At 49.7% G+C, this 23578-nt stretch overlaps 2 protein-coding genes across 12 annotated transcripts; one reads left to right on the forward strand and one right to left on the reverse strand.

Moving 5' to 3' along the window:
* Positions 1–202: 202 nt before the first annotated feature.
* Positions 203–12647, reverse strand: MFSD13A (major facilitator superfamily domain containing 13A). Of its 8 annotated transcripts, XM_052676584.1 has the most exons (10): positions 12519–12641; positions 11964–12128; positions 7310–7578; positions 6794–6873; positions 5866–6315; positions 4863–4980; positions 3800–3896; positions 2844–3015; positions 2078–2271; positions 203–1883 (listed from the first exon to the last, which is right to left on the reverse strand). In XM_052676584.1, the coding sequence occupies exons 3-10, from the start codon at positions 7499–7501 to the stop codon at positions 1642–1644; spliced, it is 1545 nt and encodes a 514-aa protein (XP_052532544.1). In that variant the 5' UTR covers positions 7502–7578; positions 11964–12128; positions 12519–12641; the 3' UTR covers positions 203–1641. The 8 variants fall into 8 exon arrangements, with proteins under 8 accessions (XP_052532544.1, XP_052532542.1, XP_052532546.1 ...); XM_052676582.1 differs by lacking the exon at positions 11964–12128 and having other exon boundaries at positions 12519–12647; XM_052676586.1 differs by lacking the exon at positions 11964–12128 and having other exon boundaries at positions 4863–4949; positions 5841–6315; positions 12519–12647.
* Positions 12648–12680: 33 nt separating this feature from the next.
* CUNH10orf95 (chromosome unknown C10orf95 homolog) lies at positions 12681–23098 on the forward strand. Of its 4 annotated transcripts, none has more exons than XM_052676592.1 (2): positions 12681–13297; positions 21577–23098. In XM_052676592.1, exon 2 carries the CDS (start codon positions 21640–21642, stop codon positions 22312–22314), a length of 675 nt encoding a protein of 224 aa, XP_052532552.1. In that variant the 5' UTR covers positions 12681–13297; positions 21577–21639; the 3' UTR covers positions 22315–23098. The 4 variants fall into 4 exon arrangements, with proteins under 4 accessions (XP_052532552.1, XP_052532554.1, XP_052532553.1 ...); XM_052676594.1 differs by lacking the exon at positions 12681–13297 and adding an exon at positions 13447–13617; XM_052676593.1 differs by lacking the exon at positions 12681–13297 and adding an exon at positions 13447–13540.
* The last annotated feature ends 480 nt before the right edge of the window (positions 23099–23578 follow it).

The following is a 23578-nucleotide window of genomic DNA, read 5'->3' on the forward strand; positions in this document are numbered from 1 at the left end:
TGCCACTATTAGATAGCACATTCCTGACTGACTACCAGCTGCAAATGGGTCAAGCAGCATCCTGAAATAACTCCATTGCTCCTACTTCCCTCCCACCCCACCAAGAGACACTGCACCTGGGGCCTTGCGTGGTTAGCTGAGCCCACACCAGGCCAGATGGGGTGGCTGCCAATTCAAGTGAGACCACAGCAATACAGAAAAAAAAATTGTATTTAATTTATGAAATGAATAATCATTCTCAAACTTTGTTAAAATCTACACAAATAACTTATGATTGAACCAGTAAGACCAACAGGAGCCTCACAAGAGAAATGTCTTGGTCCAAGACAGGAGGCAGCCATGTCCTGAGGCAAGATAGCAGATCTGTGGGCTGCGTCTGCAGAGGGAACCTGGTACAGAAGGCCTGGGAGGTGACAGAATGGATAACAGCAGTAATGTGAGCGAATCTCCACCTCCTGCAGGAAGCACGGGGCAGTGCTTACCCATCCTACTTGAGCACATCGCTTCTGCCTGCCCACAGCAACCCTAAGACTGAGGAGACACTCCCTCATTTTGAGATCTCTGGGTAACCATCTGCCCCATCTGCTCCCAGACAGAGGAGGCCAAACTTTCCCTTCTCCTTGGCTCCATCACTCAGCAACCAGAAGAATTTATCACCAGTGCTTTTTGAAGCACAGAAGATGTCTCTCTCCCCGACAAGTAAAATCTCAGCCCCGTGTTATGTCTAACAGGCTTCTCAATGGAATAGAAGGCACAAAAGCATGACCTGCTGTCTCCAGGCTGAGTCTCCACCTGCAAGAAGGGAAGGCACTGAGCTGCTTCACGCAGGCAGCAGTGTCAGCCTTGGGAGGGGAAGCGTTTTGTCCGCTGTGTTACAGGCTCCTTCCCTGATCTGAACCTACCAGCTAACATGGGAAGCACTGCTGTAACAGTGCTCACTGCAAGGGGCTAAGGAGAAAAAGGATGAACACCAGCAACAAGATGCCATGAGACATCCAGGTTCTGAGCCCAGCACCTCCCTGTGCAAGGCCTCGTAGGAGGGAGCCTTGTGTTCTGTGCAAGATATTGTCCCAGAAACAAGCCTAAGAGCAGATTTGGTCAAAGAACCATGGCATTGAATGTGAGAGAGGTCTTCCCAGCTACTGAGAAAGGCCTTCAGGGTCTTCCCATATCACCTCTTCTTCTGAAGTTAATCCTCCTTTGTTACCTGGTCCCTGAAAAACCTCTCCCTCCATTCCCAAAAACTACAGGGCTCTACAGAAAAGGCTTCCAGTTGCTCCCCGCTTTCTGCTCTGCCTGAGGGGCTGCGGGTCAGAGGTATGCCCAGGTTAGAATATCACACCAGGGATGCAACCCTCTCTAGCATGTGCTGCAGACCTGCCCTAGAATTGTGCTTTCTAGGACCAGCAAGGCCAGAATGCTCTCACTGCTGTAGCCAAGTGACCTATCCCAAGCCCAGTACATGCTCAACACTCCTCTGCTTTCCCCATGGCCACCTCCTGGGATGAGTAAACATCAGCATCACAGCACATCACAGTTAAATTGTAAACATGGGGGCTTTCCCAGCCAGCAATCCCTTCACTTTGCCAGCAGTCCCACACCAGCCTGGAACCAGAAGCACCGCCAGGAGCACAAACACCCCTAGATCATTTTGATTTCTGGTGCTCGGCCTTGGCGCTGAGCCTTTACCATCTGCAGACGCTTCCCATGCAAGCTGAACTGAGACCAACTGAAGAGCTGCAGCAATGCACATGTGATGGGAACAAAGACGAGGAGATAAAAGCAGCCCTGGCGGAGAGTTGGCTCCAAGACTGTACCAGATTCCAGCTTCGGCTGGGCGCTCACCACGTTGCTCAAGGGGTTACGCTGGAAGATGTCATGGCCTGGGGTAGAAGAACAGTCTGTTGAGATGGGACACTGGGAATGCTCCTCTCTCCCAGTGACTGGGCTTGGAGATGCGGAGACCAGTCCCAGCCTCATAAGTGAGAGAGCTCTGCATCCACCCAAAACACTGTGGAGGGCATTGAGCTCCCAAGTCTGCCCTCTCCTACCGCAATGCTTTCTCAAGGGCACTTACCTGTGTACACAGAGAGCAGCCAGGTGCCTATCAGGGGGGCGAAGGTCTGTCCTGGCTTGGTGACCAGAGCAACCATCCCAAAAAGCAGCGCTGAAGCTGCCTGCTTTCTGCGGTTCAGTACAAGATCCTCATCCACCAAGTCAGTCACCACCAGGTTGAGCAACTTACAGGTCCCTTCTGTGAACACCCGGTTGCTGCAGGACAACAGGCAAAGCACCAAGAAGTTAGAGGAGTAAGGAGGAGATCAGAGAAAGTGGAGAGAGAGATTAGAAAGGTTTCCTAACACTTAAAATAACACCTTCAGAAATCCTGGTTACTGGAGAGGAACGCTTCTAGCAATAACAGCCTTGTGTGCCTTCTAGTGATGCCTTGGACCTGCCATACAGAGAGGCCTGGGGATGAGACACTGGGCTGGGACTAAGAGGCAGCTGCAGCACATCCTGAGGGCAATCACTCCATGCAGGCAGCAGAAAAAAAAACAGGAGCTCAGTTCAGCAGCTGGCATGGGCTGCTACCAGGCAGCCACCAGCCCTGCCAAGTCTTTGTCGTCTCACACGGCAGAGCCCCAACATTGCTGCCTCCCTCACTGCTGCCTGCACAGCCAGCAGACTCAGCACTGACTAATCCTGAGCTGGGAGCTGCTAGAGGGAGACACCAGAGCTGGAAGCCACGGTGACCCTGGTTACTCTTCTCTCTGGGAAATGGGGACAAGTCACTTCCCTTCCCAGCTGCCAGAGAGCAAGGGAAGCAAGTGCTGTGTGCATACCTCGCTATGAAGATGCAGAGCAGATACACCTGATCAGGTCCTGCCAGGAGCATGACAACACTGAGAGCCAGCTTCAGGAAGAAAAGTCCTCGGACTACAGCATAAACACCCCAGCGGCGGCAGAGGGACAGGAAGTAGAGGTTGTTGAGATGGGGGGCAATGTAGGAAACACCTGAATAGAGACAGCAGCACAGAAGCTTGAGAGAGTTTTAGCATCCACTATCCCCCCAGGACCCAGACAAAGCTTGCCAACATGGGAGGACAGGTGATGCAGAATACCTAACCACCACCACCACCCCCCCCTACACACACACACACACACACACACACACACACACACACACAGAAAGCAGGGGTGCTGGTAGCAGATGCATTCAATTGTTTTTGTGGCACAGCACATACACTTCCTACAGAGGGAGGCCTTCTTCACCAAACTCAAGCAAAAGTTTTTGCCCAGTGTCATACACAGGCTGGGATTCTGTCTTGGAGCAGCAATGAGACTTGGACAGTGTGACCAGAACTGGCCCGCACAAAAACTTCCCAGGGTGACAACAGCCCTACAGGATGTCTGCCACAGACCTGAGGCAGTCTGGATGCACTCCATATGCCATAGAGAGGCACTAAATTAGGAGCTGTGCTTCCTGCTCATCTTTGAGCTGTATCTGCAGACATGTCATACTGAGAACAAAATCTATGTGGAGTTGCAGAGTCTAGGCAGGATCCAGCACCTCACGCTCTCCACCACTAGAAAAAGACTCCACATTAGTTTTATTGTGCCCAAGAAAGAAGACTCAGAAGTGCCAAGGAAGCTTATGAGGTGTATGCAGGTGTGAATCTTACAGCCCAAATACCTGTTTGTGAGCACACTTCTCCCCAACTGAATTTTACAAAGAGACAATCCAGACTCAGGCCAGACCCTAACTCAGCTGTTCCCTCCAGTCCCTTCTGAGACTCACCAAGGAGGAAGGATCCAGTAGATACAGAGATCTGGTCTGACAGCAGGTGCTCCAGGAACAGGGGGAAGAAGTTGCTGTTAAAGTGGCAATGAAAAACCTGTGAAAGCAGTGCACAAACAAACTGATAAGCAGCAACAGCAGTAAGATTGAACAAAAAAAGCTAACAGCCTCCTACACTCTCAAGAGATGAGCCTTATGCCAAAGTATCACACAGGATGAGCCCCAAGTACTTCAGCAGAGCAAGAGCTTGGCTATGGAGGTTATGGCATGGTAGGCTTTGAGACCACAGGGCTGCCTGGCGTCAATACCACATCCCAGCTGCTGAAGCATTCCTCACGAGCAAGCTCACAGAGCACACATGCAGTACACAGCACTGCTGGGGCAAGGAACAGCAAGGAAGCGACGACAGTGGCCACCTTGCTGGAGGAGGAGGCAGTGGCACAGCAAGTGGGAGCAGCAGCCAAGAGGGAGACCATAAGAAGGCTATAAGGCCCAAACACAAAGACGCAAACCAGCATTAAGAGCTTGCCTGAGGGGAACTGATTACCCATGGGGAGACGGAGCTCTGAGTTCAGCACATTAAGCTCAGGAAAGCTGGGCAGGCTGACAGCATTTGGTAGTAACTGATGAAGAGAGTGAAAAATAGAAATTGCAAAAGCCAGATGGGAGGTAGATCCAGCTGGATGTAGTGGGAACACCGACATGAGCCTCGGGAAAGCCAAGCCAGCCAACTGTAGTCTGAACTCTTCCCATCACAAGCCAGGCCTGGTGTTTCTGCATCCCAGATGGGCTGTGCAGAGCTCAACCAGTCCCCTGTAACTGAGCCTGCACTGCAGAGGAAGGAGCACCACACAAATGTGACCTGAGGACAGTTCCTGAACAAGTAGAGATAATGGCTACCAGGTAGCTGATGGATTACACTGTGCAAGGGCAGGAGGCTCTGAAAGCAAGCAGACATCAGAAACTCCCCATCCTTCCTGGGAAGCTGGCATGCATTTGAATCACCCAACAGCCATAACCAGCCTTCATCCCCCGAACCCCAGCGCGTCACTGCGGCACCTACCTGGATTAGATTCATGCAGACAAACCAGAGGAAGTTGCGATGCCGAGAGAGCTGCTGGAGATACTCAGCCAGGGTGATCCTCTTCTCCTGGGGAACAGAGGGTTTCTCAATGTATAGCCTACAGTGAGAAAGATGAGAGGAAGTAAAAAAAACAAACAACAAAACACTACATTCACAGCTGTGAATCCTTTACCACAAGCATAGAAAAGCCTCTGTGGAGATGCAGAGCTGTCCCTCCTCAGCTCTCATTCAAACCTTCCCTCTCCTTGGACCAAAACAGCAGAGTCCACAACAATGTGAGGACAACACTCTAGAGATCTTCCAAATAACATTAAGTCCTACAATTTCTGTTGATAAAAGCATTTGTGCATCAGCCACTACACTCCTACTCCAGATCCCTGCAGTTAGCTCACCTGGCAGATCTCATCAGGATCTGCTGTGTTAGCAGAACACAGTGCTAGTCTCTTGTTATAAGCTACAAGTGAGGCAGCCCAAAGAAAAGCAAAGGAGCTGAACTAAGTCATGATGCAGCTGGTTTCAGCAATATAACCAGGCAGGCAAAGTGAGCAAGAAGGTAAGAGGTATCTGCTTGTCCTACTCCACAGGAAATGGGCATTGAAGTGGTCTCATGCTCAAGCAGGAATACTTTAATGATAAGCTGCTTCTGACATATTGCCACTCACAGGCCTCAGTGGGTGCTCTAGATATTAATTCATTTCATGTTCCAAACACTGGATAGACCACACAGCAGGTCAGGGCTCTGCCTCCAGTTTGGGCCGGTGGTGCCACAAGACAGTTTTGTCCTGTTTTCAGAGGGCCTTAGAAGCCAAAGTGACCTCAGCCAGAGGTGATTCTGAAAACTGTAGCAACAGACAAGAACCACAGATAATTAATAATAGTCTGCCTTGCCCTGGATCTTCCTACAGTTTGCTGCAGTACATAACAGGACTCTAAAGACATAAGTTAAGCCTTCATCACCTGCTGGAGAACTGATGACACGTACTCTTTTAAGGTTGATTCCTGGTCCCCTTTTGCCTTCCCATCAGTCTCAAATCGCAGGCGGAGCAGCTGTGTGGACAAGGTAAAGCCAACGATGGAGAAGGCAGCCAGCACGATGCAGAATATGCGAAAGGAAAAGAAGTCTTCCTTGTTCCATACTGCATATGACATGAAGACAGAGAGCGAGCCTATGGCACTGAAGAAGGAGCAGTAGAAGTTGAGGCTAGTCCTGTCTTTTGCTGAAACAGCCAAGTCTGCAAGCAAGGCATTGTGATGGAGGTCAACCATGGTGAGAAAGCTGTCATACATGCAAAGGCAGAGAAGGAACTGCAAACCAGGATGAGCCCAGGCAACCCAGAAAGCCAGAAAAGAGATGGCAAAGAGGGGGCCATTGTGGCTTAGTGCCCTGAGCCTCTTCAGAACTACTTCTGGGGAGGGAATCTCTGCTCCTGGCCTGTAACAGAAGACAAAAAGCATTAGGCTCTTGAATAAAACTGAGCACAATCATGCATCCTTTCTCTCTAAGAAAGTTGCTTATGATGCCCAGACATCAATACAGCTTCTGCTCATTGAACAAGTACCCACATTAGATAACTTCTCAGCTAGTCTGTGAACTCACAAAAAGTATGGGTGCAGGAAGCATGAAGAAAATATCTGTGTTGGTTTTTTTTTCCCTCCTCTAGAGAGTAAGGAGCTCCCTGACAATTCAGGTAGTGCTGCGTTATTTCAACCAACACTTAAACCACTGCCACTAGATGCAGGAAGCCACACCATGATTGTCATTAAAAGCTTGAAGCAAGCACATGAGAAATGCTAATGGCCAACAGGTCCATAATGCAAAGAATTTGAGAACAACTTTGAGGCACCCCAGGTGGAAATAATTATCCTTTCCCACCACCAAGCTTATTTTTTTTAATTAGAACATAACTTACTGCTGTGTACTAAGGAACACCCTGTCACTCAGCCAGCCAAACAGAGGGTCATTGAGGCTGTTCCAGATCAGAAACACCGTCTAGGAAAGAAACAGAACAGTGAAACAAACCACAAGACAGCTCCTGGAGAGATGCACTTCTGTTACTGAATTGAGCAGTGCTGAGTTTGCACAGTGAACAGAGCACAGGAACCTCTCGTGCACCTCCTCTGCACCATCACCACTGTTTAATTCCCCTGTGACAACAGCCACTATCAGAGCAAACCCAGTGGTTTTCCACACCAGTAAAACACTCCAATGTTCCCATAGGAACAAAGTCCCCAGGTTTCCTATCCCAGCTTGTTTTCTGTTTATGTAAGCAGGAAAAACTGCAAAGCCCAGATTAGCACTCAGAGGACTCCCTTGTTTCCTTTTCAAAGAAGAATGCAACTATCACAACAAACGCCCTGCACACAACAAGAACCAGTCTCAGCTTCAGAGAGCGTTACAAGAGTAGGAATCCACGCAAAAGACTAACCTCTCCTATCCAAAAGGACAGTTTATCAATCTTGTAAACAGAGACAAAGGTGTCCACGTAGTAAAGGAGAAATACATTGTGCAAAATGGAAACAAACAGCGAACAGGACCCATAGATCACTGCAGTGGGCAGATGGAAGAGACAAGCCAGCAGCCGCAACCCCATGACGATGGGGTCAGCATCCAACTCCATGGATCACCTCCATTTCAGATGGCATGTCTTCTCACAACACCTGCTACATCTTTGCTGGGGCCAATCCATCGTTGCTCCTGTAAAAGAGAAAAAAAGAAATAAGCAATACAGATTCAATTTATTACATGAACTTAGTTGAATGAAATGAATTGATAAATCTTTGCCAGCACAGATCAGAATTAGTGTTGCTTTGAGGAGTTGTTCAAAAGTGGATTGGATGGGATTTATGAGGCTGGAAGCTGTCTGCTGCACTAAAGCTGTCCCATTAAGCTGAGGCCAGGCTCAGGGCGCAGCCATCTCTTTGTGAGCACACTGTCCCTGCCCTGCCCTTTATACTTTAATGTTCTTTGTCAGCTGATTAGTTCCTTCCATCTCTTTAAAGGCAAGGTTGCAGGAACAATCAAGCTACGTGGCACAAACAAAGCAGCCTTCAGAAAACAGACCTGGCCACTGACGTTTTTAGGTACCGTGTAAATTTTCAGCCAAATAAAAGTGACAACAGCTCTGATGTAATCGCACACATGCATGCTGCTGTCCCCAGGCAGCCACAGCTGACTGCACCTGGACTCACTCAGACAGGAGGTATTTATGGCAAGTAGCATTGCTGCTTTGTGGTAGGAAGAGACACAATCAGAATTTGATGGCACACGGCAGACATGGTGCCATCATGCAACAAGGGCTACCCAAAGTCAAGTAGCAGCTGTCCAGCACATCTTGGGACACTCTGAATGTTGAAGCTGAAATAGAGATGCTTCAGCTAGGCAGCAGTATGTATGGAAGCAAAGCAAGTGGAAACAGTAGTCACGTCCTGGAAGAAGCCACTGTATGTTCACAAAAGGCTGAGGTAGGAGGGGAAGGGAGGGAAGGACTGCTCAGCCAGCACCAGCCACAGCTCACGGCTAGGAAGCCCATCCCCACAGCAGGACATCTTCCCATGATAGAGGCCCATGCTCTTCAGACTGAGCCCCCTCTCACACTCCAGCTGCTACAGACCTAAGGCAAAACACAGGACACCTCTTTGGACGGATGCATTTCATATCTGGTGAGAAGTGAAGGGCTCTTAAATCAGCATCAGTCAGCTTCCCAGCCTGGGCCATCCCAAAAAGCTCCGTTCACAAGACAGGTGACAACAGGGTCGCTACCTCAATGCTGCCAGAAGCAAAATAAAGGAGCTGATGACCCTTGCAACTGCCAGTGCAGCCCTCCAGAGCCAAGCACCCTGTTCAGACACATCACAGAACTGTTTCACAACGCAGCATGTCTGGAACAGGAAATGACGCACCAAGGCAATCCTCTGGGCTTGCAACATCAGCCACAGCAAGCCCATGCAGAAACAGCAGATCAAGGGAAGAACAGCTGGGTATGAAAACTGATGAAACTCCAGTTCCATTCAAGCATTTCCCAGAAGCCATGAGTCTGACCACTTCTAGGCAAGATTAGAAAAACAAAAGATATCTGTCTGCTCTGCTCGGTCCAAGGAATTCCTCATAATTAGCCCAGCAGGAGCAGGCACAGCATTTGTTCCAATCAATTACATCACTAGATTGAAACGGCACATCAACCCTGCTACAGTGACAGACTCAATTGGATCCAACTGCAGAGCTCTCATGGGACTAAGCCATCACACCACATCCCACCACACCAAAACCCACAGCCAGATAAAAGGATGACGCTGCTCCAGAGGGACTTCAGCCAGACAATGAACAGTTATAGGTGTAATTAAAGACAGACATGCTGACAAGCATCAAAAGGAAGTTGCATTCCATATGGTCATGAATTGAAAAGGAATCAAGAATTTGTGATGGATAAAGATAAAGGTTAAGAAGAACAGAGCTGGGGCAGCAGACCCACCCGTAAGCCCTGTGCCTCTCACCACAAACTTTCTGCAGGGGACTGGCTCAAGGGCACGTCATGCCAGCATGTACTGGGCACCTGCAACAACAGGATTGAGCACAAGGCACATAACATCATTTTGGACTGTATGAAAACTCAGTGTGCCCAGATCTCTAGCACTGTATGCATATCTAAGCCAGCTATGAGGTTACTGCAGAGAGGAGAGCAAAAGAGGGCAATTGAAGTGATGCAGTAGCCACTGCTGGAGGAAAGACTAAACAGCTGGGAGCCATCAAAGCAGGGTCAAAAAGCTCAGAAGGACACAGAGTCCCAAGCAGAGTGGGTAGAGGGAAAGTGGAACAGATCTGTGCCAGGATAAAGTAATTAGCAGGAAATCAGTTTTGAGTACCTGGAAATACTGGCAGGTACCAAATGTCTGAGATGTGCTGTCAAGTGAGGTTGCAGGGGTGGGTGGCAAGTTGAAAGGATTAGACAAATTCTTGGAAAACAGCTGTATGCAATACATGGAAGGAAACAGTCAGGGAAATCCCCTCTAGCAACCTTCATGTGAGAACTGTGCATGCTGGTGGTGCCCCAGCACTCCTCGTGCACACCCAGGAGACTCACAAAGCAACAGCAGGGAGCTGCTCTGCAGTCACACCAGAACTACAGGGAAACGAATGCCCTGAGCCTGAGCTCCTCACTGCTCAGCCCTGAAAAGTTCTCTCTCTTTTCTACTTCCACACTTACAGAAGTGATTAGCTGCTTTGTTGCTGGGACAGAGGCAAGGCTAAAGGATATGTGACAAACCTGCTAAAAGCTCAAGTGCTACTAACAGTGAGCAGTACATCAGATCCAGCACGGCCAGCTCTGATGGCACAGCCATTACCTGCACACTAACATGGACTCGACTTTGCTACTTGAATCCTGCCTGAAAGCAAAGCCAGGCTCAGTACTTGCACTGCACTCCGCACACATCCCATCTGAATGGCACTTCACTGAGCACAAGCTGCACGCAGCACAGCTGCTCAAGTTTCCAGAGACACCTTGTTTTCTCATCGGTACCATGCAGTGCTGTTTAAAAAAGGTTACATTCCACTTCCTCTTGTCCTTTTCCCCAGTAACTCCCCCACAGACGTGCAACCCCCGCAGCCAGCTGACATGTGTAAGTCATTTCACTTTGTTGAGATAGTTGTTAAAGCTTTTTTTTTTTTAAACTCCCTCCTCTGAAAACATGCAGATGAAAAGAAACAAATTATAGTAGCCATAAAAAAGCAGATTTTGTCCCTACATCCAAAGCACTGTGTTATTTAAGCTTGCCACAGTGGTATTTTCATAACCTTTTTCCTTGGGACGGAGCATTAGTCATGGAGTATTTCAGAACTTTTCAGAATTAGGCTTTAAGAAGTAAGGGGGAAAGGAGTTGCAAGAGGGAGTAATAATGCACAGCCATAAAGGAACAAGCTCGTAAATTAGAAAGCAACCAGCCTTTACTTCAGAACACTTCCACCTCCGCATCTGACATCTGGCATTGCTCCTGCCAGTGACGTCTGCAGATCTTATCTTTTTTGAGGAGGATGTTTGAACACCATCTACCAGGAAAGCACTTGTTTGAGCGTGCTGACAAAGGGCAGCTGGAAACACATTGCAGTTTGGGGCTGTTGCATCTGTTTTAGCTTCCTAGTCAGTTCACAGCTGGGTTCACAAGCTGTTGTGCCCCACCACAACAGCAACCCTTGGGCTTGGAACAGACCAGCTCCAGCACTGGAGCCACACATGCCACACCTGAAGCCACTTGTACTGAGTTGGCAGCAGAACCATGCATGGGCATCTTGGCCCAGTCCAGTCCTTGAAGCAGAGCCAGACAATTCCTGTACACTGAAGTAGCCATCTGCAGACCTGACCACAGCAACAGCAAGACTTTCCAATGCATTCTCCACTATGTGAGCAATACAGGAATATAGTAAATATCTCAATAAGCCTGCCCTTGCTCCAGCAGTCACTACAGTGCCTCTGCTGCATATTCTGGAGTTTGGGAGGCTTACTAGCTAAGACCAGCTCTGTCTTTCCACACCCACAACACAAAAGACCCTCGGATGGGATAAGCAACTCCAGGGAGGCTATTTCTAGATATTCCTTAAGGTCAGTCATGCCAGGGTTGCTGCTGCTGGTGGTGGTCCAACCCCATTCCCAAAGAAGCCAGGCTGGAACCAGAATGATGAAGGAGCTGCTGCTCCCTGCCCTGATACTGCACAGCATCAGGTACATTAACTCCTTCCAGGCCCCCAGGATGAAAGGTGACACCTTCATCCAGAAGCAGCACAGTTATGGACTTCTTCACCTGGACAGGATGGCCAGCCAGTGACAAGTTCTTTTGGTGAGCGCTGACCTCAGGTCCCCTGTTACAGGTGGGTCTACCTGCAACACCAGTTTGTCAGCGGCACTTCTAGAATTTTAATAACTTGTTTCCTCAGATAATCCACTTGCTAGAAGTGGGTCTCTATGGGGCACAAAATACTGCGATATGTGGAACCAACCAACAACAGACTCCTAACAGCCTGGTATCAAAGAGTAAAGCAATGAAGCCCCCACAAATTCACCACCTCCTGGGCCTGACAAGGAAACTCACCACTCTGATGAGCCCCGTGGGGGTGTTTCCCAGCACTATTTACCAATTCAACAATGACAGATAACATCACACACAGTTTGGACAACACCCTTCTCGTTACAGGCAATCCCTCCATCAGATGCTTCCATCCCTCCTTCTGAGTTCATGCATGTAAACAGAACGACCCTGCAGACAACAATTAGATAATTAACATCTCAAACCAGCTGGTAGTTTCAGCAGCACCGTTTTCAAGCAGAGAACTGTAGAATCATTAAGGTTGGAAAGACCACTAAGGACCTCCAGTCCAACCATCAGCCCACCCCCCGCGGGCGCTATAACCACATCCCTCGGTGCCACACCAACCCTTTTCCGGACGGTGACCCCGGCCACAGCTCATCTTCCCCGCAGCTCCCGGAGGGGCCGAGCGAGGCCCGGCCGCGTTGCAAAGCACAGGCCAAGAAACGAGACGTGAGAACCCCCAGTTCCACTGCAAACGAGCACGCACCGGGCCGGGGTCGAGCCAGGGGCTGCACGGCACCGCTCCCCACCCCACAGCCACCCCCCACTCCCGCCTACCTGCGCTCGGTACCGGCGTCGCCCCACCGAACCGCGCACTCACGCATGCGCACCCAGCAGCTCCCCGACCCCACCCCGACGCCATCTTGCGCCCTGGCGAACGAAGCCACCCCTCCCGCCACCGCCATCTTGTTCGAGGGCAGCTCGAGGAAGGGGAGTGGGAAATGACGGCCTCGCTGCTGCATTTGCGTTAGCCCCTCCCCGGAGGTGGCTTCCACGGTGGGTCGGGCTCCATAGGGCCCTTCTAGCCAGGCACGCTGTTTGCTCTATGGCTGCTCGGAACGCGGCGTGCCTGGCCTCCAGTCGCCATGGAAACGGCGAGCTCTGGCCTGAGTGCGTCCTTCCTACCGCCTTCGTCATCAGCTGCATAGGAACACGTTCCAACGTTCGTTTTACATTGCGTTGGCCAAAGCATAAGAGAACAATTCCAGTTCTACAATTCCAGATCAACTTTGAGCACTTTCTCTGGAGCCGGAGGTGTAACATTGCCTTGGCCTCTCCTTGCAGCCCTTGCTCTGATCCAGCACTGTTTTCTACAAAACAGAGACAGGAGCCCAGTCTCTGCGTTTTCAGAAGCACCATTGCACCCTGTTACTTCCTGCTGCTCTTGTACAGTAGGATTACCAGCAGCTTCCTAAGCGCACGGCTTTTATAAACTCGTGGAAGCTGGCAGTTAGTTGCGGTCCTTGTAACTAAGGGAGGGGCATGGAGGCGTTCAGCCCAGCCGCAGCCCGTGAAGGCAGCACAGGTGCTCGAGATTGGCCCGCAGGACAGCAGAGGTACGAACGTGTGCTGAGCCCTGGCTCTCCATTTTCTACCTATAGGAGTCTTCCCTTAAAGCTGTGGGCCTCCTGTTAGCTTTAGCAGCCTGGTGGCTTCCTTTTGTTCCTCACCTGGGCATGCAGTGTGGGAGGAGGGCAAGTGCTTCAGCAAGGTGTGGTGCTGTGCCTGAGTCCTCTACCTGGTGTGTCACAGAGTGTGCTGCTAAGAGGAGGCTGCAGGAGGGAAGCTGCCTTCCCCAGGTCAGGTTATCCTGCTCTTCCTGGCTCTTGATTCAAGCAAAGGCATCATCTTGGCTGGTTTTTCTTTCCCTGAGGGAGTGAGTACACTCAGAATCTCATTTCTGCACTTATCTGTATACTAAAGGCTTCAGTATGTTGTTGTGGCAAAACAATACTGCTGCTATGAGCATACAAGTGAGCAGGTCAGAGCTTTGTTTGGGTTTCATTTCCCTTTCACTTCTGTGTGCCCCCTGTTCTCTAATAGAAGCAAGTCCATGTGCAGTGGTACAGCTGGCTTGGGGGTGTTGATTTATGGTACTGCTCCAGCCTGTAACTTTCTGAGTACCTCCTGGTTGTGGAAGATGCTACTTCAAGTTATTGTAGCGATAGAGCCTGATGGGCCCTTCAGTTAAGGAAAGTAACATAGATCTCTCTGAATGTTTGTATTCTTGGAAACAGGGATGCATTTTCTCTTCCATTTTAAAAAAATAAATAAATAAAAAATCAGTAGCGCTACTTGTAAACTGTGTTCTGGTTGTCCAAAGGCTTACAACAGGGAGTTAGAAAAGGTGTATGCATATTCTGTAGAGCCCAAGGTCAGCAGAAGCTGTAGCTGTTTGCCCTAAGGGTGCAATAACAGCAGTATTCCCACAGCTAACTTTATCTCAGAAGCTTGAAGTTAAGCTAGAAACATATCATGGGTGTCTGAAAACATCTTTCTGTAAGAGAAACTTGTTTTATGAGCTAAAAGAATGACATGTTGTACAACTCCAAATTCCGGAGATAATCTGTTTCTCTCCCTGTCTGGGCACTGATGCTATGGAGGGTCCATTACCGTGAGTTTCTCTTTCCTTCTGTCTCAACAATGCAACTCCTACGCAGGAGGCAGGGAATGCAATACCAAGTGCAGTCAATACACACGTAGCTCAAGTGCAAGTGGCTTGCTGTGGTTGGTTGCTAGAATGCAGCAGCAGAGGGGAGACCTACTATGAGCATGTAGTCACTCTGGAGAAATAGACTCAGGCCTTTGCAGCAAGCCAGAAGGCTCCCCTAAGAAGACTTACAGGGTAAAATCTCATAATCAAACAGCTGAGAGAGCAGGATGGTGCAAAAGTACAAAGAAAAGTGTTTAAAGCACATTGCTCTGCTATGCAAACTGTTTACGGACAATAAAGAGGTTCTGTAAGTAACTGGAGCTAGGAAAGGGAGCCAAGGCTGAAGCTGAAAGATTTGTTGTGCTGTATGTGAAGTCAACAGCTGTGGTTGGATAATTACAGGGGAGTCTGAAGAAACTCTTAGAGGGCAGAACCTTGAAAGGCCAACCAGACCATATCAGTAATGCCATATAAGGCTGAGATTGCCTAGGTAACGGTATCAGGAGGAGTAGGCTTGGTTATGGATGTAGCAACACTGAGACCAATGGGGAAGGAGTGCTTAGGGGTGGATTGATTGTTTGGGAGGAGATCTTCTGGAGGAGCGGAGGCATGAGCAGGGCAAAAATGTGAGTACTGAAATGAGAGAAACTGGATCTTAAATTAGATGAAAGAATTAAGGAAGGTAGGATTGGCTAAATGCAGGAATGCAGACACCTATGAATGGTGGAAGAGCCTGAGGACCCAAACCTGCTGGGATGCAGAAATAGCCCAGCTCCTTGAACAGCCCATTGGACTCAGTCAGGCCCCAGTCAGCAAGATTTGGTGTGGGGGGGCAGAGCAAAGGAGTGATGGTGGGAGGGAAGGGAGATGCACCTGTAATTCAGTGTCTGTAGTATGTGGTTTGTTAAAGCTTCTGATAAAGTCTTTAGTTGTGCACAGAACGATACAAATAACAAAGAGTTATTGGTAGTGTGTTGATGAGGTTATTGATTCTTCAACTGACTTATTGGAGTGAGCAATCCGTAGAAGTTAGTCCATTGGATCAGTTTATTGGCACTGTAATCTAAATGAGGAGAGCTACCCGTAGAAGGGACAGCAAGGGGCTCATCCAGGATCTCTCAGCTTGGAAGCTTGAACTAACTGATGTTGAGACCTTCTATCTGAAGAGGTGTGCGGATGAAGGAGATGGGCAGCAAACGAACTGTATGCAATGAACTTTGGGAGGAGGAGGAGGAGGATGGTGTGCTGTGCGCCAGCTGCTCTTTAATGTGGAGGGGACCCTTGGGACCAAGAATGCAATGAAGTGCAGATTAAAGCAGTGCTTGAAAGCAGCTTTTAGAAACAGGGCTGCCTCTGGGAGAGGGTTTGGGTAAGAAACTGGTGGCTTCTGGGAAGGCAGGCTGGGATCCTGAGATGTGAAGAGACCTGAACTCAGCTGAGGAAAATGGCTTTGATGCCAAAGGTGCCTACAGGGAAGGAGAAGCTGCTGGTGGGACTTATAGCCACCCAGAAACCAAGCCATGGGGAAAGGAGCTGTGCAGAAGAAGGAGAAGTGGGTTGGTGTGTGTGTGTGTGTGTGTGTGTGGCCAGCACTGGGAAAGCTACCCCAGAATCTATGTGGAGGGATGAATGGCAGTAGTGTTTAGGACTACTCTGGTTGTAAGCAGGGCTGACTGGGAGCTCTGCTGGTGCAACCCTGAAGTGTGGCTTGCTTCTTCTAGTGCTGGCAGTACAGTTGTTCTGACACTGTTATCCAGCAGCTGCAGCAAGAGGAGGAGGAAGGGGGTGGCTGCTCCAAACCTCCCTTAGCCTGCAGTCAGCTGCCTTTTGACTGCTAGCAAGGGCAGAGGTATGCAAGGGAGCGGCTCTTGTATCATCAAAGTCAAGAAGAGGCTTGCTGTGCAATGACGAGGACTTTTCCTGATGCTTTGATCTCATATGGAGCCTGGGCTTTGCACAGACTCCAGATGCCAGATCTATACTAGATTTCAGCGTTTCTTGGAATTTTGCTCTGAACAGCTGAAACAGATCTGCTTCCTCTTCAGAAGGTCTTTGCAAGGGATGACCAACATCTTCACTGCTATTGCCATGGCTGCCAGCACCAGCTGGAGCCCTCTTTGTGGTGCAGCCCTCTTTCTGGTCAGAGCTCAGAGGAATCTTCTGCCTTGTTGCCTGTCCTGCAGACAAGGTGAAGGTGTCTGCTGCCTTCCAGCTTGGAAAATGAGATAAGGAGGGGCTGCAGCAATACCCACCTCCTGTGGCACTCCTTGAACCCAGATTCCAGTAAAATATCCTGATCAGGTCCTCAGAACAAACGTGCAAAACTGCCTGAATTGGTGGGTTTCTCCTGATTCTATTAATAATGTCACATCTAATCTTTCAAACCTTTTCCACTCTGTAGATCTACTGCTCTCTGGGGGAAACGTTAGGCTTTCATTCCAAGTACCTGTGTGTCTCTGCAAAGCCCTTTTATGCCTGGCGGCTGTTCTCAGACCGCTTTCAGTATCAATTCTCTTCCTTCCCACATCGCTGCCAGATACTACAGGGGAGTGTGTCAAACAGCCTCACCCCTCTTCTGAGAAGTGAAGGCTGTGTTCTCCTGCCCCACCAAGTTTCCGTCCAGAAATATCTTACAGTAATTGGTGTGGAGGGGCACTGTGTAACAGCTGCCTGGAGGCTGATTGCTGCTACATGCACTGTGGCTTTATAGGAAATGTGTTATGCATATTTCTGCACACCCACAGTGATATCCAGGGCACAAGCTTGAAGCAGCAAGCTCCTCCTGAGTTGCCTGCTTGGTTTCAGCTGCTGCGCTGCACCAGCTGGGGTGCCTGCCTCCCCTGCTGCACCAAATTCCTTTCAAGATACTACAAGAGTTCATCTCTTCCAGAAGTACATCTTCGTGATGCAGCAGGGATGATGTGGGAACCTCTTGGGAAAGTATTTACTGCCCCTTGGAGGGCTTTGCTGGAACCATGCGGGTTTACTGTTGTCTTGGAGAGTGTAGCAAAAACCTGTGATGCTGTTTTTTTTCCTCTTGGGAAAAGGGGCAAAATATGAAAGTGCTTACAGGATGAAGAAAGCGTGGGAATTTGTGCTCCTAGTTAAAAATTAAGACCCAGAAGAGCCAGCTTGCCTGCTCTGTACCAAGCTGTTGTGCTTTACTGGAATTCCTGTGTTGCTGCCAGGCACGTCTGGCTGAGTGAGAGCATTCCCTCTGGGAAGATATCCAAGTGCCCTGTCCTGCCAACTGGTCCTGCTGATGGAGGAGCCAAGTGTTGCATTGTGCTGCATGGGCGCTGTGCTGCTTCCTCTCCTTTCTTTCTGACTAAGAAGCACCCAAGAGGCCTATCCTGGAGTAAGATTTTCTTCTGAGACCTTGACCAGAGAGAGTGATCTTTTCTGGCAGGCGGGAGAAGGAAATGACAAGGGAAAAATAAGACGACTCATTGCTTTAATCCTTTCTCACAAGCTATTTCTAGCTACCAGGATAAGCATGTGAGACTGTCACCAGAGCTTTGGAGTGCAAATCTGAGCCCACGTGCTGGGTGCACTGTTCCTCTGGGCAGGAACAAGCTGCTATGATCACCCTCGAGTGGAAAAAACCAAGAATGCTGGGATGCTGAATTGATCTTGACACTTGGGCAGAGTGGGTCTTTTGTAGGGACAGGGCAGAGCTGCCCACCCTGGGGTGCTGGGGAGATGGGGATTGCTCTGCCCCTGCTGCCTGGAGCTGTGCTCAGTCTGAAAGCAAAGTGCCTGCTGCACCTGTGTGCATTGATGTGCACCGTGCTCAGGTCCTGGTGCATGCTAACATGCATGGCTCTGTTGGCTGGGAGCACGTAGGCAACCTTCACTTGTCTATTTGAAATTAATGAGTAGGTTTGATGGTAATGTCTCTTTTCCAGAGACACTGAAGCTTCCTTTAAGTTTTCTCACTTTTTTTTTTTTTTTCCAAGCAAGGCTTCTGTGACTTTGCCAGATGGCAAAGATTTTGCAGAGTCTGCTCAAAAACATAGAGATTAACTGGAAATAACTTATGACTTCTTCATCCTCTTGGTTAGGGGAAAATGTTGCTCTTACTGTGCTCATCCCTGTACCTTTGGGGGATGCCTCAGAGAAGTGGTGACAGATCTGTGGATTTTTTTATTTATTTTTTTATTTTTTTGGTGAAGTGGAGAGGAGATCAAGGCAGGAAGAAAGCCAGAAAGGTCTGAAAGTTGGGGTGCTGGAACAGCTGAGGACAAAAAGCAGCTGAAGGGAATCTCCTGATCTGCCTTGGTGACAGCAACCTGCAGATATGCTACAGATGCTCCTGTGGTGGTACAGTGGCACAACCTCTATGTTGGTCAGTGCTGCTGTCAGGCTCACTTCTCTCAGAGGCCATGCAGTCCAGCATGGGTTTGACTGTGTTCCTCAGGTTTCTACAACTCGCACAGTTGTGTTTTCTTGTATCCCAGAATCAAGAAGCCGAACAGCTCTCTGAATTCAAGCGAGCTTTGGTAACAGTGAAATTCTGCTGTGGGGAGTGTCCAGCAAAGCCATACGCTTCTCTAGTGCTAGGAGGTAACTGCTGCTGCTACAAACACAGAAATGCCGCAGGCCGGTAGGTGTTATTAGTGGTTATTATTCAGTATTATTAGTGGTTGATTCATCACCTGCAGCAAGTAACTGTGTAACACAGCAGTGCAACGGTTTTCTCCACACTTGAGCTTCCAAGCATTCTGTGGCTCTGTACTGCGAATGTTTTGCAATTTCCCCATTGTGGCTCTGCCTGGGTCAGCTGGCACTGAAGCAAGCTTTGCTCGGCAGACCAAGTATTTTGGAAGCTGTGGTGTTGTGTTGGGCTCTTTGAGCTGCACCAGGAGTTGTTGGAGTCAGCTCTGGCAAAGCCGGGAAGAGTCGGAAGTAGGGCGCTCTCTCCAAACCCAGAGAGTGGTTGTGTTCATCTGGCTGCGACCTTCTTGGGAACCTTCTCATTCAGCTCCAGCTGAGTGGGGCTGAAGCCTCTTCTAGCAAGGTCAGAAGAGCTGGAAGGGCTCAAAGGGGGAAGAACCTTGTTTCTTGCTGGTACCTTGCTTACTGGTTTGTTCCTTGTTGCTTCCTGCAGGTGACTGCAGCTCCTGGGCGCAGCAGTGCCAGCCCCTCCACACCTCCCCTGCGCTAGCAGGAAGCTGGTGAGCGCTGCTGGCTGCTCCTGGCTCAGGAGTAGAGAGCTGAGCCCAGCTTGCCCTTTCGTGCTTAGGACCTCCAAACCCCAGGGAACAGGCCTGAGGGTTCTACTGAGGTTCTGCAGAGCTTGACACAAATGTGAAGGAAAGGAACAGGTAGCAGCCTGAAGAAACAGGTCAGCCTTGTTGCCTTTCCTTTCTCCCACCACTGCTCCTGAAGAGCAGAGGAGAGAGGTGCATGCTGTTGGGTGCTTCCTTCCCGCACTTAATGCTTTCCCAACAATGGAAGTAGAAACAGCAAAGAGGAAGAGAAGGGATGGATAGGGGCTGGACCCCTCTTCCAGGGAGTGCTACTTAAATTCATATTTTAGTTTTCAGCACCTGGCTTTTGGTGCCTTCTGGCTACAGGTGGTCTAGCCTTCCCTCAAGTCTTACTTGCTCAACTTCCCTATGAGCGTGGGAGAATTTTGGGCAGGCTGGCACTGGTTCTGAGTGCACTTGATCTGTTGTATTCTCACTCAGCTCTATAGGGTATAGCACAACTTTGGTCCAGCTGTGTTTTCTAAGCCAGCCTCTGGAAACTGGAGCAGCATGAGGGTCAATGTGAGCAATATACACTGATGCAATGGTGAGATGAGCCACATTTTCAGCCCCTGAGGGTGTGAGGCTGCAGACAGGCTGGAGCAGGAACAGGACAGCACTGGGCTGCTGTGGAGCAGAGCTATTGACAGCCCCTGCAACTTGCCCAGGCAGCTTTGCAGGTTCCCCTGGGGCTGGAGCACTCTTTGGGTTATGTCAGCTGTCAGCACCCTGCTCAGGGTGATCTGCTTCCAGGGATATGTCCTCAAGTCTGTGGTTGGGCACGTGATTGCTGCGCTGCAGCTTTCTCATCTGCTCTCAGTCCCATCTTGTTTTCCCTGTTATCTCTTCAGTTTGCTTCTTTTTGTCAGCTGTCCTGCCTGTTGCCAGCACCATCTCACAGTGCTTAGGCTGCTTTGGTGCAGGAGGCCCAGGAGCCTGGTGCCTGCTCTCCTCTTCCCAGACATCTGCTGTGCTGGGTAAACCTCAGTCAAGGCAAATACAGGCGTTATTGTATTGAAGCAGCTTGAGCCTTTATTTTTAAAGGGCTATGACAAAGTACTGTAGACTTCTTTTCCCGTGTTCCTTTTTGGGGAGTTTGGCAGTTGTGGTGAGCTCTGGCTCCTGGGTTGCAGCTGAGTGAAAGGGGCAGAGCCTGGTCCAGGACTGCTTTGCTGTTCAGGGGCTGGGCTTTGGTTCTGCCCTGAGGCAAAATCAGGCTTCAGCTAGTGCTGATTGTGGGCTTCCTGGGACAGGAACACCTTGTGCTGGTTTAGAAAGGAAAAGCTGCCATTATGTAGCACCCAGCATTGCTTCTAGCAATTTCCTGGGGGCTGTCAAACCTCCTGCTGGACTGGAGGAAAGCACTGAACAGAGGGATAAGTTTCATTTACCCTCTTGCCTCAGGTGAGAGTTGCTGGCATGTGGCAGCTCTGTAGTTAAGGGTGAAGGTTCTGAGCAGTGGGGAAAAAAAACTTGTTGCTATGTGCATGGTCTCTCCTCATCTGGCAGCAAGCTGTTTAAAACAAACACAAACCCTAAGCATGTTGTATGTGTGCATTCCCTTCCTGCTCTTGGGGGAGAGAATGAGTCATGGGAGGACATTGCTCAGGACCCTGGAGGGTGATCTGGTCCTCTGAGGGCAGGGTTGGGACAAATTGAGCTGTGGGCCGGAGTTCCTCAGGGTAAATGCACCCTTGAACATGAATGGTAGCCAGTGAGACCAAAGTGAAAAGCCTCTACATGAGGACTTGCCAGAGGAGTTGTGGATGTGGACACAGACCTACCTGTTTGTATGATAACCTGCATGAATGGGGAGATCCTTTGATTAATCTGTTGGTTTGCCTACAGTGCAAGGTGCACCCCCCTATTCAGCTTGTTTTGGGAGCATGTAACAATGTAAAGTTTTTCTCTTCCACTCCTGTCCTCACAGCTGTTGAAACTCAGCAACTGCTCTGGCCAAGTATTCCTCGGGTAAAGCCCCAGCTCCTGTACCATGTACCAGCCCAGCTTTGCACCGCGGGACTACTGTCCAGCCATGATCCCATCTCCTCCCCACACCTACCTACCACTGCGCCCTGCGAGAGCGGAAGACCCAAGCAGCTCCACGATGTTCCCTCCCATCTACATGCACAACTTCTACAGCCGCCCCATGACCTTTGTGATAGACAGAAGCAGCTACCCTGACTATGTGGGCAGTCAGGTGGAGTACCACCACTTGTACAGTGCTTCCAACCCCTACTTCCATCCGTACTATACCTGGCATTTACCCCCTGTGGTCCCTGTCCCACTGTATAATCCCTATGCAAACTACAATCCCTATGCTGCCTACCACAGGTCAGACCACTATCGAGACACGTGGCCAGATGGCTTCACCATGAGAGGGGAGCTTCAGTGGGGGAAGCTTGCAAAGGTGTTTGGACCAAGGAAAGACCTCCCAGAATTTGTGAAGGATGATCTCCGGAGGGTTTACGGCACCTACCCACGGACCAGTGTCTCCATCACCTACCGGAAAGGGGAGTTCTTAGTCAAAGCGGACCCCAAGGTAGGAGAGCAGGAGTACACAGTGGAGAAAAATGTCATCCAGAGGGCTCTGACCCCCAGTGCCAGTGAAGCAGACGACAGCAGTGAGGACCGGAACAGGAAGAAGAAAAAGAAACTGAGACGTTGATGTAGTTGGTCACACAATAAACATGCTCCGCAGCTCCAGGGAGTCAGCTGGAAGCTAGGAAGCAGCTCAAGCAATGGGTGCCACTGCTCCCCATGGCTTTTAACTCCTCTGTCCCTCACAAGCTTATGGTAGCTTCTCCTGTTTGATGCACAATGCCCGTCCTGTGAAGAAACCACCTGGCACTTGTCTGTCTGTCAGATCAGCTCTTTGGTCCTGGTTTTGGAATCCACTGGTTTGGTTGGGTGGCCATGGGCTGGGAGGGGATTCCCAGAGAGCAGCCCCTGGTGAGATGGCCCTCTTCATACACTGTCCAGGGAGAGGTCCTGGGAGCTGGATCCCTTTCTGGCACTCATCTGAGGAGATAAAACTGGATTTCCTTCAAGTTGAAGGCAGTGCAAGTCCCAGAGGGGAGAGGGGTGCTCTGGAACTGTAAAGAATATCTGCGTATCATCACTGCTGTTTTATGGATGTAGCACTTATGTACTTATGGTGTGATGCCCGCACACAGCACTTTGCTGCACTCTGGCAGAAGATCTCCGTGTCCTGATCCTCTTACACTTGGTAACCTTGTGCTTGATCCTCCTGGCCGTGTGTCCTGGCTGAAGTGGCTGCCTGAGGCTCTCTCCTGGGTCTGACCCAGCTCTGGCTGGGGGTGCTGCCTTGCTGCAGATAGCAGAGCTCTGTGTCCTGTGGCACCTCTGCAGCTGCTCTCCTGGGTCTGAGAATGACTTGCTTGTAAACTTGTGCTTTTTAAATGATTATAAATAAACAATTCAAAAAAGAATGCAAATAGTTGTTTCTGCTTTTTAACTGTGAATGTCTCTCAACCTGTTCTGGAACCTTTCTACAAACTCAGGATTTTGACCTGCATGGTTTGCTCCCTTCAGGCGTAAGTCTCCTTGCCGTGATGGTTGGTAATTGAGCCCCGCTCCCAACAGTGGGGTGCCCCAGAAGTGTAGCTCTCTTCCCCCTGTAATTTTCTTCCAACAGGCTGTAAGGGAGATGAGCATCCCAATGGAAGGAAAGAAAGGAGTGCTCTATGTCAGCATGTGGATGGAGACAGCCTCTAAGAGTGCATATGGAGACCCTTGCTGGCTTTGAATTACTATAAAGAAAAAGCAAGTGGATTTTTTCTTTTTATTTAATGTAACTTCCATTTGTTTCTCTGAAATGGGTGAACTCTGCTGCTACATGAAGCAGTGAAAGCTCTGAACCAGAAAAGCTGCTACAGAAAATTCAAGCTGCTGCTGCTCCCTAGCTGTGC

The sequence above is a fragment of the Tympanuchus pallidicinctus genome, unplaced genomic scaffold, assembly GCF_026119805.1.
Source record: "Tympanuchus pallidicinctus isolate F22 unplaced genomic scaffold, pur_lepc_1.0 scaffold16, whole genome shotgun sequence".
In the NCBI taxonomy this organism is placed as follows: Eukaryota; Metazoa; Chordata; class Aves; order Galliformes; family Phasianidae; genus Tympanuchus; species Tympanuchus pallidicinctus.

What these genes read in the sequence shown, in the direction of transcription:
- MFSD13A (XM_052676582.1), bottom strand. Translation starts at nt 7,501, where the DNA reads ATGGAGTTGGATGCTGACCCCATCGTCATGGGGTTGCGGCTGCTGGCT. An exon ending in CAGGAATCAACCTTAAAAGA is followed by an intron (nt 4,981 to 5,865) that starts GTACGTGTCATC and finishes TTCTCACTGTAG; the next exon opens with GCTATACATTGAGAAACCCT. An exon ending in GCTGCTCTCTGTGTACACAG is followed by an intron (nt 1,884 to 2,077) that starts GTAAGTGCCCTT and finishes CTTCTACCCCAG; the next exon opens with GCCATGACATCTTCCAGCGT.
- CUNH10orf95 (XM_052676592.1), top strand. Translation starts at nt 21,640, where the DNA reads ATGTACCAGCCCAGCTTTGCACCGCGGGACTACTGTCCAGCCATGATC.